Source organism: Anolis sagrei, chromosome 3, assembly GCF_037176765.1.
Source record: "Anolis sagrei isolate rAnoSag1 chromosome 3, rAnoSag1.mat, whole genome shotgun sequence".
NCBI lineage: Eukaryota > Metazoa > Chordata > Lepidosauria > Squamata > Dactyloidae > Anolis > Anolis sagrei.
Genome location: NC_090023.1, coordinates 220974806 through 220990952, shown reverse-complemented (window position 1 = coordinate 220990952; position 16147 = coordinate 220974806). Strand labels below are relative to the sequence as shown.

The 16147-nt window shown below is 38.8% G+C and overlaps 2 protein-coding genes across 4 annotated transcripts in view; one reads left to right on the top strand and one right to left on the bottom strand.

Moving 5' to 3' along the window:
- The window catches only part of MYO7B (myosin VIIB), a 61695-nt gene extending 49995 nt beyond the window's left edge, over positions 1-11700 (top strand). For both annotated transcript variants that reach the window (XM_067465893.1, XM_060768136.2), the window contains 12 exons: positions 860-1017; positions 1453-1606; positions 2117-2272; positions 2823-2928; positions 3440-3553; positions 4218-4305; positions 5582-5688; positions 6525-6710; positions 7183-7299; positions 8100-8183; positions 8348-8467; positions 9598-11700. In XM_067465893.1, coding sequence (XP_067321994.1) covers positions 860-1017; positions 1453-1606; positions 2117-2272; positions 2823-2928; positions 3440-3553; positions 4218-4305; positions 5582-5688; positions 6525-6710; positions 7183-7299; positions 8100-8183; positions 8348-8467; positions 9598-9681 — 1474 coding nt within the window. In that variant the 3' untranslated portion in view covers positions 9682-11700. The remainder of the gene's footprint in view (positions 1-859; positions 1018-1452; positions 1607-2116; positions 2273-2822; positions 2929-3439; positions 3554-4217; positions 4306-5581; positions 5689-6524; positions 6711-7182; positions 7300-8099; positions 8184-8347; positions 8468-9597) is intronic.
- A 755-nt stretch (positions 11701-12455) lies between these two features.
- LIMS2 (LIM zinc finger domain containing 2) overlaps positions 12456-16147 on the bottom strand; it is a 42468-nt gene continuing 38776 nt past the window's right edge. For both annotated transcript variants that reach the window (XM_060768133.2, XM_060768132.2), the window contains exon 10: positions 12456-16085. In XM_060768133.2, the coding sequence (XP_060624116.1) occupies positions 15938-16085 (148 nt within the window). In that variant the 3' untranslated portion in view covers positions 12456-15937. The remainder of the gene's footprint in view (positions 16086-16147) is intronic.

Genomic DNA, 16147 nt, shown 5'->3' with positions numbered 1-16147 from the left:
GCATTTTCTCTTGACTTCTCTCTGTGGCTGGCATCTTCAGAGGATTTTGAAGTTGTTGATCCACCCACTTCAATTTCTTGAAGTTGTTCATCTATTGCATTTTCCCTGTGTCTACACAGATGCAATGTATAACCATATCAGCTGCTCAAGTTGTGTGATTCTTTTCTGTCTGAACGGATCTCTCTCTATGTCCCATCTTGGCCTTAAAGTTGTCCGGGGAGGCCCTGCTCTCTTTCCTGCCCTCCTCGCAAACGCGTTTGGCAGGAACGAGAGACAGGGCCTTCTCGGTGGTGGCCCCCCGCCTGTGGAACACTCTCCCCAGTGAAATTAGGTCAGCTCCATCCCTCCTCTCCTTCAGGAAAAAACTTAAATCATTGTTCTGGAACCTGGCATTTTGGGGAGCAGGCTTGATAGCGATTTTAATGTTTACGTGAACTGACAAAGGACAGGCTCTGCTGAATTGGATTTGATTTGGCTACATGGTTGCTGATAATGTTTTAAATTTATTTTAACTTAATGATTTTATTTAATATGTAATGCTGTGATATATTGTGTATGTATTCTGTATGTGTTGGCATTGAATTGTTGCCAATGTAAGCCGCCCTGGGCCCCCCTTCAGAGGTTGAGAAGGATTGGGTACAAATGTTGGAAATAAATAAATTAATAATAAATATTATGACACTCTGAAATCAATTATATGGAAAGGGCTTCTCACTTCTCTGCAAATCATTTGAATTGGCCTTAAGGCCCAGTCATCGTGGAGTGGGGTCTTACATTCAAACTTGTTAGTAGGTAAATATGGATTGCAGTGGTAGACATGATCAGGGTTTGAGATGGTGTTGCTCTTTTATTTGCCCAGAGTTCCTGAGAAGGAATCCATCAGCAAAGCTGTCTTGCACAAATCTCGAGGACGGAGTCACCTGTGGGCTCACTCTCGGGAGCCTCTGAAGCAGCCCTTATTGAAGAAAGTGTGCACCAACCTAGACCTTTGGGACTTTGCTTGCCAGAGCTTCATTGATATCCTTCCTGCTAAAGAGAATAAAATGGTTAAAGGACAAGTTTGGATTGTAGCTCCATGTTTTCTGCTCATAGAAAAGTTTCTTGAGAAATTTAGAGGAAGTGGAGGCAAGATGATGCCTTCCTTTGTAACTTGCTATAGTTTTTACATGTTTTTCTTTATTTCCAGTTAGCTTTCGCAGGAAATAAATCAACCAACAATTTCTTATAATATTAATAGAATCTGATTATCATTACAATGGTGATAGTGAATTGGAGAAAAGTCACGGTAAGCAACATTAGGAAGTTAATATATCCATGTTCCTTATCTAAATTATTTCACCTAGTTGCCACTGAAGACTTCAATCAGTATGGAAGAAAGTTACCTGAAAAAGGAGGCTTTCAAAATCAGTCTTAACTGGTCCTTGCAAAACATTTCCTTATCTTTTTGTTCACCCATCATGAGATACATGGGAGACTATCCTTCCAAACAAGAAAGATCCCCTATGGAGCTCACTGACCAGATATTTGTAGCAGCGATCCAGGAGGAAGTTCTGCGTGATGAAATCTACTGTCAGATCATGAAACAGCTGACAGAGAACAACAACAGGTACTAGGAAAATGATTTCTCTTTGTACTTTATAGGATACTCACTTTTCCTATCAGTGATTTATATGCCATTGTCAGAAAAAGGGCTTATTGATCTAGTACTCCTTCAAAGGGACCTGGCATCCAGAGTCACCATAGTTTGTTTTATCGTGCCAGAAGTGACTTGAGAAACTGCAAGTCACTTCTAGTATGAGAGAATTGGCCATCTGCCAAGGGGACGCCCAGATGTGTTACCATCCTGTGGGAGGCTTCTCTCATGTCCCCGCATGGGAAGCTGGAGCTGACAGATGGGAGTTCACCCCATCTCGCAGATTTGAACTGCCGACCTTCAGGTCAGCAGTTCAACCAGCACACAGGTTTAACCCACTGTGTATCACCAGCAAGAATCTTCATTCTTGGTGACATCACATATATCATCCATATTATCTCTGAAGGAATGTTGGTTTAGGTAAAGAATGTTTTTCAAAAATATGTCAATCCAAAATTTTGAAACTGTTTGTTAAAACTTCAGGTACAGCCTGAACAATGGTTGGCAGTTACTATGGCTCTGCACAGGCCTTTTCCCTCCTAGTAAACCACTGTTGAATCATGCTCAGAAGTTCATGGAGACTCGTCAGAAGGAAAAACTGGCTTCAGACTGCAGGCGTCGGATCCAAAGAGTGATGAGGTACAAGACCTTTGCTTATCTTTTCTGATGATGGTTATCTTCTATTCCTTAGACTATAGGAGAACTTTACTCTTTTGACCGTTCAAACTAATAGTAAAGGTGTCTGGACTATGTACAGAATACAGTCTAATCTGCATCTTGAATTGTGTTAGGTTTGAATCTGGAAAAGGAAGGATTAAGCTTCCCTTCTGGCATGCAGACTTCCAAAGAAAACTTTCCCTCATATTTCACAGCTTGCAAATGTATACAATGTTTCATTTGACTTTTATTTTTGTTGTTGTTTGGATAGTGTCATAGTGTCTTGTTTTTAGAAAATTGTCCCATGTCTTTGCTTTCTTGTGATCAACAGCACCAGTATAGGCAAAATTAAATCATTTTACCCAATTACATCTTTCCTGACTGTTCCTGGTGGATTTTTGTTGTTCAGAGGCAGGACTATTAACTATTCCCAATGGCCAGTGTAATAGACAGGGTACCTGACCATTCAACACACTTTTCAAGTAAGCGAATGGTCACCTCTGAGAGATTTCTCTGTATTGGTGTTTTCCAGGAGTGGTTGTCGAAAGTGGGCCCCACACAGTGTGGAAGTAGAGGCAATTCAGAGGAATATCACAAAGATCCCTCAGAAGGTTTACTTTCCAAATGGTACAGAGCAGGTGAGGCTAGCTTTCCTGCCTACCGATAGCTGTTAAATATGTTAATGACTGTTCTTTGAGTTACATGGTTAACACAATTGAATAGAGATGATGCAAAAGTAATAGTGAGGGGAGGGAAAGAGAAAATAAACAAATCGTATTGTGATACAATGACACTTCTTATGCGATGTTAACACAGTTCTTTTGAAGATTAGGTGTATGGCCACTGAAGGGAAAAGTTCTGGGAAGGAATTTGTTTTACTGGATGAGCTCTGTCATCAACCAGATGCCATTAAGAAAAGCTGACAAGGCAGGGATGATGATAACCACTATCTCCTGTTGTTGATTGCCCTCAGCATCCGATATATATGCAAATGTGCTGTCATTCATTTTGGATGTACAGCTTTAGCTTTACATCCTTTCCTGTCCTGGCAGGAGGTTTGACTGTATGGCACTGGTGATCCATGTGTCATGGAAGATACTTCCTTTCATTCAAGTCTATTGACTGTGTCCTTCCCCTGTTACATTCCAGGTGTTTGAGATAGGAACAAATGCAAAGGTACGGTCTCTGTATCAAACTATTGCCAGCAAGATGGAGCTGAATTACCCAGAAGGATTCAGCCTATTTGTGAAGACGGCAGACAAGGTAATTTAAGGAGTTAAAAACCTGGTTGTTCTGTTGTGCATTTGAGTAGGCAGTTCACCAGAGAACTGGATCGATCTAGCCCTAGTCATTTGCACTCATTGGCCCTCCCACTTGTAATCCTGTTGCTGTAAATACCTCCCAGCTGTGAACCGTACTGAATAGAATCATATTTTGCACTCTTCCTCGGCCTTATCTAGAAATGTTTTCAGCCATTATACTTTTTTTTAAATTGTGCACTTGTGTCTGTAACTTTTTTTTCTGATGTTGTTTTTGTTTTTAATCTGTTTTCATTTTATTTTATTGTGTATGTTTTACTTTGTATTTTTGGGCTTGTCCCCTTGTAAGCTGCCCCAAGTCCCTTCAGGGAGGTGGTGGTGGGGTGTAAAAAATGTTGTTGTTGTTGTTATAGCAATAGAATGCACTGGTGAGTAGAAGAAGGTTTTTATGAGCCTTTTTGACCATATCTCCAATGTGAGGACTATGTGGCCATAATTGCAGCCATGATCTCTTCTGCATGATTGAGGTTCTGAGAATCTTGCCAGCATTGTATGTGTTGAGCTCCTCAGGCTGAGCTTCTAAAAATTCTACTTACTGCAGTGGGGACTACAGAGACAGGCTTAGTGCTTGGTACTTAACTGAGCTCCTGTTCATTTGTCATTTCTAGGTGATCAGTCAGAATGAGGCAGATTACTTTTTCGACTCCTTGAGGCAGGTGTCTGATTGGACTCGGAAGAACAGACCAGGCAAAGAAGGTATGGAAGTGGACAAGTGAAGTATTTTGCATTGCACTTCGCACTTACAAAAGTTTCTATACTATCAGGTCAAGACAAAGCTGTTGGTATTTACAAGATCATATTTTTCCAAATTGATTACATCACTCACTGGTGTGTTTTGTACTTTTAGTAGTAGGAATTGACTTCACAGGCTCTTTGCAAAACAGGCTCTTTTAGAAGCAGTAGGATGATTTTATATGCACTTTGCGTTGCATGGATTTGTCAGCTATTGGATTGTAACAAAATTATTTCAAATTGTCACATCAGGTGCGGGATTAGGAGATTCGTTATCTTCTTGCCTTATTCTGAAACCTAAACATTAAGACAATGAGCACATAACTTCAATTGAGAAAAAAAACACATTTCTCTGAAAAACAATCCTGAAAAAATGAGATTTCTTTCACATTTTGGCAAACCACTTATCAAGAGATTGGTCTTTTAGCATTGATTACTTCCCTTAAGCAAAAGTGCTGTCTTCTTTTAAAGTGAAAGGTCCTTCTCTCTTTCTTGGATAAAGTAAAAGAACCACAGATACCTCAAAACAGAGTCAGGGTGCGTCAGACAATTCCAATTTATCATATTTTCCTGAAAATGTACTTTTTAGAAAGAGATGGATTTCTGTGGCAAACTAAATTGGCCTTTTTACCTCCTGATCTGTAAACATTTGTGCCACAAATACCTGTCCACTTTCCCACACGACCAGGGAGTTTACTGCAACTGATGGGCTGCTCCCTTCTTCTAGTCACTGCCTTATCAGGATTGAGTAAACATTTTGTTTTAGTGGTGTTTTGGGTTTTTTTAAACCACAAATTACTAGATAAAGGAAACTGAGAAGTTTTTCCAACTCTAAGAATGCATGATAATTTTATCAGTTTTTATCAAAGGTTTTTTAGAAAATGTAATGTGGGAAAAGAGGAACTTATAAATTTCCTCATCCTGACTCCTGGTAGAATGAGCAATTGGAAGAATGTGCTTGCAAAGGAGTAGCTAATGGCCATGTTGTTATCAAATGTGAAATGCTCATGTACAGATTACTTTCTAATAATAATAATAATAATAATAATAATAACTTTATTTTTGTACCCCGCCTCCATCTCCCCAAAGGGATTTGGAGCAGCTCCATGGGGCCAAGCCCGAATTTCAATATGGTTGAAATATAACAACAAAATTCATAAAAACATGTATGTTTAAAGAGAGGAAAGAAGCCAAAAGCCAGATTTTCCCACTTTGAGTTTACATTTCTGTGCTTTTTCAGTGGTTCCCATCACTGCAAATTACCAGATACTTTTCATGAGGAAGTTATGGTTAAATGTGGTTCCTGGGAAGGACCTGAAGGCCGACTGCACCTTCCATTACCATCAGGTAATTGTGCTGGTTTCTTAGCAAGTCCCGATGGTAAAAAATATGCATCAGTAGAGCTCTGCTAATTGTAGCAGTTTGGCATCAAGCCATTAATTCCACTATCCAACTATAAAATCTAGTAGCATGAATTAAATGTATGTATTTATCAACATAGATATTGCCTGATAAAATAATAAAACGATGGCTTTATGCTGAATGATGAATATGCAAACTTTAAAAAGGAACTTTTAACCTGCCTTGCTTGCATTTTGTTCAACTTTGAGAATGGTTACTGATGGGGTTTTTGTGAGAGCAGGCATGGTTAATCCTACACATTGTTTGTCAACAATATCAAATTTTAAGACTATTTATTTGTTGTGTCAAAAGTGAGTTGAGGGTATAGTTAACATGTATTTAAAAACACAAACAAAGTTTAAAAACTTGGCATTATGCTAAATGTCCTTTGTACAGTAACTGGCCACTTGGAGTGCCTCTGGTGTCACTGTGAAAAGGTCCTCCATTGTGCATGTGACAGGGCCCAGGTTGCATTGTAGTAGGTGGTCTGTGGTCTGCTCTGTGGTCCACAACTCACATGTTGTGGACTCCACTTTGAGGTCCCATTTCTAAAGTTGGCTCTGCATCTTGTGGTGACAGACCACAGCCTGTTCAGCGCCTTCCAATCTTCTGTGTGCCCAGGAGGAAGTTTCTCATTTGGTCTCAGCCACTGATTAAGGTGCTGGGTTTATTATAAATATTAGAGAAGAATTGCCAGTTCTTACACACACACACACACACACACAGAGAGAGAGAGAGACTTTGTCTAAATTGATCAAGAGCTATACATATTAATTTTTCAGGAACTGCCAAAATACCTGCGAGGCTATCACAATTGCTCCAAAGAAGATGCCATCCAGTTAGCAGGGCTGATTTTCAAAGTTTACGCTAACAATGATAGAACGCAATATGCAGCAATTCCAAAAATTCTGAAGGAACTAGTGCCTGAGAACATGATCCGAACAGCATCTCCAGAGGAATGGAGACGGGTATGGAGGACTCTTATATTATTTTTGAGTGCCATCACTTTATTTGCACTGGCTGCCCTCTTCAGTCACAGAGGCTGAGGGTTTTTTGGGGGCTGGGAACAGGGTTGATTCACCTCCAAATAAGGCCAATAGGTCTGTCCATGAGGCTTCCTGCTGACTGCAATTATCCTAGCGATTACATTTCTGTTTTGAAATAGTCGATACTGTGTAATATTAATTAAGTTTAGACTATTATCAGGAGATTCACAGAAAATATTATAGAGGCAGCGCATGGTGCATATTTTTTTAGATTCCTGTGTTTAGCCATTAAATGCCCTCTTTTATCTTATGATGGGTAGTTGCCCAAGCAAATTAATTTGTGAAACTGGAAGACTTTTACTTTTGTGGTTTCCATGAATATGGTCTTCATGAGAGTTATTGCCAAAGAAAACCTGGCTACAGTTTGAACGATGTATTGTGTCTTGCTGTACAGAATATTATTTCTGCCACCAATAAACATGAACAGAAGAGTGTGGACGAGGCCAAGATTGCCTTCTTGAAGTACATATATCGTTGGCCAACATTTGGCTCAGCCTTCTTTGAAGTTAAGGTGAGTTTCAAAGTCTGCATAGGGTTTCTTTTTACGCTCATATGGAAAGCCATTACAGTAAATGCAAAAGAGAAGCACCTAGTTTCCATTTCCTTGTTTTAAACTCTTCGGTTTACTGATGGCCCATTCTTGCGGTATCCACTGAGCATTCTGTTATAGCTGCAGGTGTGATGTTGTATGGCATGACAGGTGAACATCAGGGACAGATAGAACTGTCTGTGTCCTTTATTTTTCTATGTCATTACAAGGACAATAAAAATTACAACAGACTCGAGAAGTTTTGGTTCTCCAGGTGGCTTTTCAGATGTTTTGGTTTATGAGAGTTTTCCAGCTAGCATGTCTAGTGGTAAGGAGTTCTGGGAATTTTAAGCCAAAACATCTGAAAACTAAAAGCTCCCCAGGCCTGAATGAGAAGAAGTAATCTGCCACTGTCATGTAAAGAAGACTCAAATCAAGGAAAAGCTTTATGAAAACTACCACTCCTCTTGGCGTCCCCCCAGCAACAGCAAGGTTATCTTCCTCCAGTGGCAAACCAAGAATGGGCAACCCGGAAGTCCCTGAACAGATTCAGAAGTGGAGTGGGCAGATCAAAAGACAGCCTGGCAAAATGGCACAACCTAAAAGAATCCTACACCTTGTGTGACTGCGGAGCAGAACAGACAACTCCGCATCTGTATGCTTGCCCATAGTTCTTATGTTGCTTATTGCTAATAGGAGGAAAATGACAAAAAGTGTCTATTTTAGTTATTAGAAAGAGCTAATTTCCCATAGATTCTCATCCTTTTGTTATTCTTTACTAGCAAACCTCAGAGCCAAATTTCCCTGACATTGTGTTGATTGCTATCAACAAACAAGGAGTTTCTGTCATACATCCCAAGACTAAGGTAAGAGACCAACTCCTTGACCCATTGATTTTCGTATTAGAAATGCCCCTTAAGGCAACGTCTAGTGATATACAAGTGAGAAAAGTGATATACAAGTGAAGAAAATAAATAAATAAACTGTTGCTGTTGTACACTTTACATGGAACATTTATGTTGTCCCGCAGGAAATCTTAATGGTTTACCCCTTCACTAAAATATCCAACTGGAGCAGTGGCAGCACCTACTTCCACATGACTATAGGGAACCTGGTACGAGGGAGTCGCATCCTTTGCGAGACATCTCTGGTAAGAAACATTTACGATTTCATACTTTAAAACCACATACTGAAAATAAGAAAGAAGAATCTAGAAATTACTGGTTAAAACATTCTTGCTTTCTGAGCATATTTTTTTCAAGAGTTAGTTTAGACATTTATAAAAGCCACATAATGACAAAGATTCCATTGAGTGGATAATTGTGTAATGACAGCTTTTGACCAAATATGACTTTAAATACAGCTGTTTTTCAGCAGCACTTGAATATAGCACTTTAAAAGTGCACCACCAAGAATTAGTAGCTGCATCTAGAAATTTACTAAGTTAGATATTATTTCTTCCTTGTGGTTGGGTCCATGGGTGCAGTCATGAGGGGGGTTGTGAATGTCTCGATTACATTTTTAGAAGATTTAAGAAGGCTATATCTCCTATGCTATAAGGATAAGTCATACAACCTATTAAGTTTAATCTTCTCGAGAAAGTGGAGGAAAGCATTCACCAGTAACCACCAGTGTATCTATTCTCAAACTTGGATAATAGTTCCCCTGTGTAGGTGAATTTTCACCATGTGTTCCTTATTCTTCTTATAAAGAGTTAAGGCAGTGATTCCCAACCTCTGAGTCCCCAAATGTTTTGGCCTTCAACTCCCAGAAATCCTAACAGCTGGTAAACTGGCCAGGATTTCTGAGAGTTGTAGGCCGAACCACCTGGTGACCCATAGGATGAGAACCACTGAGTTAAGGGTTGGAATTGTGGAGCAGATAGGAATGGCTGATATAGATGAATTAATGTAACAAAAAATATGTAGACTACAATATTTAGGAGATATGGGTGTAAATGCTATTGCTAGTCCCAACTGGAGTACAAAATGGATTTAGCTATGTGTGGACTTATCATTCAGTAATTGATTGAATAGGTCTGACGCTAGTTTTGATAAATCAACAGTATTCCAGCTATGGTTTGTTGTAAATCAACATTAACAATAAAGGTAGCAACACAAAACTGATAATCCAGTTTTATGAAGAAGTTTCTGGAAGCCTTAAAAAAGTATTTTTCCAAATTCTGCTTCAATTTCCTCCTCCTATTACATATTAGTGAACACATTCAGGTCTTTGCCACAGTGAAATTGTTCATCTGGTTTTTTTTTTTTCTCCCCCAAGGGATACAAAATGGATGACTTGTTAACATCGTATGTGCAGCTGCTCATGAATGCTGTAAACAAACAGAAGAATCCCAAATTCTGAGGATCACAATACCCCATCCCCATCCTTTATTGGCTGTCCCCCATTGACAATATTTGGTATCTTGGAAGAAATTCATTTTTAACTGAATCTCTTAATGACCCTAGAAGTTATGTGATTGCTGTTCTAGGAGAAACATATATAAACATAAGCTGACTACAGTATAATAATTGCTGGCTCAGTGAACAAATTCTGGGATTTCAACATATTTTGATTTTGTTTCAAAATCTCATTCTTCTCTCCCTTCTCCGGCCCATTAATGGCAAGCTCCTTTATTGGAACTGCACCCAAAATTAGAATTATGCTATCCTTCATAATGAGCCGAAGAGGAGTGAACCAGAGTCTTATTATGGCATTTCTTTTGAATATCATTTAGTACAGGCAGTCCCCAGGTTACAAACATGATAGGTTCTGTAGGTTTGTTCTTAAGTTGAATTTATACGTAAGTCAGAACAGGTACATTTTTTAGTTTTGGATCGCATAGGGAAGGGTTAACACCCCTGTGGTGTTTGCTTTGCTGTCTGTGCCCTGTTCAGAAGATTTCACCTCATTTTCTGTCTCTGTGACAATCAGATTTTGAAAATTGTGAGTTGTTGTGGAAACAAGAATTGATGATAAACCTTCAGTGTGGACACCTTTTTCCCATGATAACTCTTTCAGGAGTTAATTTCCTTTCCTAAGGTAGATTTCTCTCACTTTCTGTTGTTTCACCCATTTGTAACTAGGAGTCATATGTAAGTTGGATGTTTGTAACTCAGAAACTGCCTGTACACTACTAAAATGTTTCCTTTTAAGGACTGAGGATGATACTGTATGAACGTAGCCTCTTCTCAAGATGAAGAAGGTCCAGGCTATTGCTCTGTGAATGTTGTCTACCTCAGATGTATGAAGCACATTCTTTATCAGCCTTCTCATCTCACCCAGAAAACCCATTCTTCTCACTCTGTGTCACACAAACTTCTGGCTGGAAATATTGTTCTTTTAAGAAAAAGTCCGATAAACCAAAAGCTAGAAAGATGGTGTGAAAAGAGAATGCCAAATATGTCTTTTCATCAAAATGCCATGTTACTTGTGTGGAGGGATTTCAATGATACAGTCATAGCACTTTGATACCACTTTCACAGCTATGGCTCAATTCTGTGAAATCATGGGATTTGTTATTTGTTGAATCACTTAGAATTCCCTGCTAGAGATCTCCAAATTCCAGATCTGAGAATGTCATCAGATGTAACCCTAGAGCAATGGTTCTCAACCTGTGGGTTCCCAGATGTTTTGGCCTTCAACTCCCAGAAATCCTAACAGCTGGTAAACTGGTTGGGATTTCTGGGAGTTGTAGGCCAAAACACATGGGGACCCACAGGTTGAGAACCACTGTCCTAGAGGAATATAAGAGGCACTTTTGAACACGGTTGGCTTCTGCCTTTTGTTTGCCAAAATAGTCATAAAGAATTTCTGCTGAACCAAGAAGATGTATAGTTTTTCAAATAGATTATTTTGTGTTTTTGTGTGATGGGGGGTTAGAATTTCAGTCTCTTTATGAAGTTAATGAGTGCCACACTTCCAGAAACTTTGATCTTTTGCAAATTATATGCCAGGCAGTTCCAGCAGTGGTATCCATTGCTGGCAGTGAATGCTTTGAAATTACTTGGGATCAACGTGATTAGAATTATTTCTGGATTTTAATTCAATTTTATGTTTCAATGCAAAATATTTTGTGTGCTTATTTTTTGTTTATGTTAACAGCTTGGTCATTTCAACTTTTTAAACAAAACTACAAAACAGTGGAAGTGCTGTTAACTTTCTCTCAGACAAGTAGGTTCTGCTAAACCAACTATAAATCAATAAACTCTTGGACAATCTGTTATAGTCTTGTGTCACCCAAAAGAAATAATGCCATGGATTGGATTGAAGAATCTTTAATGTACAGCATAAGTCGGACGTGACAATAGCAACAGCAATTTCACTGTATAATAAAATCAGCATTCTGCTTTTAAGAATTACCGACCTTTATAATTGTGTGATGTATTTGTGTGTGCCACTTTATGCTTCAACCAGTTTGAAGAAAAGTACTGCATTTTGTCACACATAGTTATTGTGTCACAAATGACAGGACACAAGATAAAGTTGAAACCAGCTAAGCATTACAACGTTTCCCAATGACAAGAGTTAATTATTATATTATTTAAAGTAATAATAAAGTAAAGGTAAAGGTTTCCCCTTGACATTAAGTCTAGTTGTGTCTGACTCGGGGGGAGAGGTGCTCATCTCCATTTCTAAGCCAAAGAGCCGTCATTGTCAGTAGACACCTCCAAGGTCATGTGGCCGGCATGATTGCATGGAGTGCTGTTATCTTCCTGCTGGAGCAGAACCTATTGATCTACTCACATTTGCATGCTTTTGAACCGCTAGGTTGGCAGAAGCTGGGCCTAATAGCGGGAGCTCACCCCACTCCCTAGATTCAAACCACTGTCCTTTCAGTCAGCAAGTTCAGCAGCTCAGCGGTTTAACCCGCTTTGCCACCAGGGCTCCAAACTAATAACACCTTGAGTTAAATAGTTTATATTGTTCAATCTGCTTCAAATGAATATTATTGCTATAAAGTTGAAGAAAAAAATCTCACAATAATTTAGAAGCAATTTTGGATTTAAAATCTGACATTAGAACTAACTGATACCAAAATTGTGCTATGATTACATACACCTCCAGAGTAATTACTTCAATAGCTGGTGTTGATAGACATGAAACAAATTCTGATAGAAAACAGCACAACATATGCATAATTTTCCATAAGTGAAGATTTATTATGCAAAAGTGAACAATCATTCCAAAAATATAAAGTAAAATGGAGAAATACAGTATTTAAATTGAGAAGGCTTTGCCCTTTTTGTATGTGGAGTTATTGTGCTAAGATCCCACAGCAAAGTACTGCTCAGCAACTATGACGGTCTTGAAGGACTGATTGTACAAAAATGAACAAGCTTGTATACATTACAGTGGTTTTATTCTCACGGGGAAGCATTTTGATGTACCACTAAAGGTTGCAACCCTATACCCACTTAAAGGTAAAGGTAAAAGTAAAGGTTTCCCCTGACATTAAGTCTAGTCGTGCCCAACTCTGAGGGGTGTGTGTGTGTGATGCTCATCTCCATTTCGAAGCTGAAGAGCCAGCGTTGTCCATAGACACCTCCATCGTCATGTGGCCAGCATAACTGCATGGAGTGACACTACCTTCCCTCAGAAGTGATACCTATTGATCTACTTACATTTGCATGTTTTCAAACTGCTAGTTTGGCAGAAGCTGGGCGTAACACTGAGAGCTCACCTCACTCCCTGGATTCTAATGGCCAACCTTACGGTCAGCAAGTTCAGCAGCGCAGTGGTTTAACCTGTTGCGTTACCCATATACCCACTTACCTAAGAATAAATCCTACTGAACTCTAGAGATGTCTAGGGCTGTACCATTGACACTTGATACACCTGGGAATAACTTAGTAAGATTTGTTTTTGAGTAGTCAGGCAAAGGGTTGTGCTGTTATTCCCAGTATGCTACCAGGTCTATATTGATAAATACTGTAACTTTCTGTTGAAGACTGTCTTGCAAAATATATGACAACTCCATCATCCTTATTATTACAAAACAAAGACTATAATTATATTGAAAATGTTACTATTCGTTTAATGTTGATAATATCCTACCTAAAAGTATTTGCTATCTTCAGGAATGATCCATGAGCCTGCGTGATGTTCATATGTGTAAAATATATTAATACAAAAAGCGTAGCTATATAACAGTATATTGCAAGCAAGCAACATCATATTCAGTGCAAAGCAGTGCAATTCATATTTGAACCCCATATAAACACAATTTGCATGTCCCTGTAATTTTGAGACTGCAATTGCTTTCAACAGCAAATGCCACTTCTCATGCAGAGGTGAGCAATCCTATAACTTTTTTGATCTCAAAATTGTTTTTAAGCTAAACAGGACCAACTAAAAATCCTTCCATTTTTCACATACTATTTTTTGTGCTTGTTTACAACCAAGAGTCCCTGATCCGCAGTTGCCTTTGTGCCATTAACATCAAGCAAACAAGCTTCAAGAAAGCTACACTTTTCACTCCTTCAATGCACAACTAGCCAGCAATTTTATTATATCCATCACTATATCAATGCTCGCTCTTCCATTCCCACAGCACCAACATTCATTTAAGCCATTAATGGAGACATTTTCCCATAGGGCATAAACATTTCCACCTAAGAACCCTCTGATATGCTCAGTTCTATTGATCTAATTTCCTAGGAACATCTAGCCCTTAAAAAACTATTTGCTGTTTACATTTCCAAGAAATCATGAAAGGAAAATGGTTTCCAAGCAAGTCCAAATCCTCTTTCAAAAACACATTATGTATTTGGAAGAAACAAATATTACACGTTATAGTGAATTATGTGCTTTTACTTGTGAAACAATATTTATTGGTGAAGGATGGTTCTAGAGAACCATCCTTTTGTGCTGTTAAAGGCAGAAACCAACATTAAGTGCTGATAAGTAGGGAGTAGCCAATAAGGAACAATATTGCCGTATTAGCTATGAAAAAGATTAATCTTGTATACACAATTGCTGTATAAAAATGAATTCATGTTTTTTTTTCTGCTCTATACTAAAAGCAACAGCCACAAATAGGTTCTACACCACTTTCCCATTGGAAGGAATACAAAAACAATTGTGTGATTTGATGAAATCAGTATTATTCATGCTGGAATAGTGATTCAGGATACCAGCACAGGGTCCCCAAAACTTTGCCTCTTATTACTAGCACCGAGGGTGGAATGTGGTAAATAACTGGCTGGTGGTAGTACACTACTTTAGATTTTCGTGCCTGCTCTTCCTCTGACTCAAAAGTCTACAAATCCTCCAGACACACACTTCCTCAACACCAGACATGGGCAAACTTTGTCCCTCCGGGTATTTTGGACTTCAACTCCCACAATTCTTAACAGGTGGTAAACTGGTTGAGATTTCTGGGAGTTGAAGTCCAAAACACCTGGAGGGCCCAAGTTTGCTCATGCCTGCTCTGCATCCTGAGCTCTAGTTCAGGAATAAGAAAGGAAGGAGATGAGATTAGCCTGGGAGGAGGGTATAGTGATGTTAATTCGTTACACACTTTTTACTCCCACGTTAATTGGAAAATACAACTTGGGGATAATTTATTTGCTGGTCCAGCATTGCCACAGGATTATATCATAACAAATGGTGAAATGAATGTGAATAGTAAAGCTGCAATGTTTTGTAGATTACACCTAGAAGCAGGTGTAGATGCTGGAAAATTTACAATAGCTTGTCTACACTGATGCCAATATTAAGCGGGGTGGGGAGAAAGCTTAAATGCTTAGAACTTTGGCTTCATCTCTGAATGTAAGTAAATGCAGGCAATGAGGACAGCTTCTTCCATTAAGTACAATTCAGCCATAAGGTCTGAACTCAGATGTTACATTATACTATTCTGAAGTAATATACCACATAAATGTAAACTGCCTATACTGCCTCTATTAGTTGGCTGTCCTTAACTTTCTATAGTAAGAGCTACAATGCTGTAATTACTTCTCAGTACCCACGGGTGCTACAACTGTTCATTGTATTTAAGCTAAACCTACTCTTCCTTTCTCCTACATGTTTGTGAACCTGAAGAGGAAAAGACTAGGTTTCTCTTAAATTTAATGTACATGAATCCCACTACATTAGTCCTGGACAGTTTTACATTTGCCCCTTTGGTTAAAAAAAAGGTGCAAGTCAGCACAAAAAATGGTGGACAGCAAAAAGTTACTTATTTTTCTTGCTTCAATCATTTTTCATTTCTTTATCTTTGGCATAAGTGTGATATTGAGCTGATTTTGTGCTTTAAGAAGGATTAAGCAAGTCATTTTAACTCAAGCTTTCCACTTGTGGCTAACGCAGCTTAATTTTGGTTATAAAACATAGACGAATAAATGCAAAATATTCCAAATCATAGCAAAGGAAGTTTTTTTAAAATCATGAGAACCAAGTTAATACAAAGGGAAAGTAGTGCACTAGCATGTATAACCACAGCTTTCTTCTGGAAGCCTGGCCCTACGCATTAGACCTGAGCAGAAAAACATTCAGGGTGTAAGGTACAAATGGTGAGCTTTTGTTTTGTCTTAGGCCGGCTGAAGCAATCTCAAGTAATGAGTGGCTAAGTCAGACTGTATTTGGCAAAAACGTGTGCAGTGAGGAGGCAATGTGCTTAAGCAGAGTTTAAATCAAGAGCTTTGGGATGAGTTTTCTTGGAAGCTAACTCAGAAAGCTTCTTCAGCCGTTTCTTCAGCTCCAGAGGGAACTTCTCATAGCATTTCTTGCACACTGGCTTCATGTCAAATTCCACAAACTTGTTCCTTTCAAAGAAAGAGAGAGCTATTACATTCTGTGCAGAAAGTCAAACAAGGTTTTAACAGGC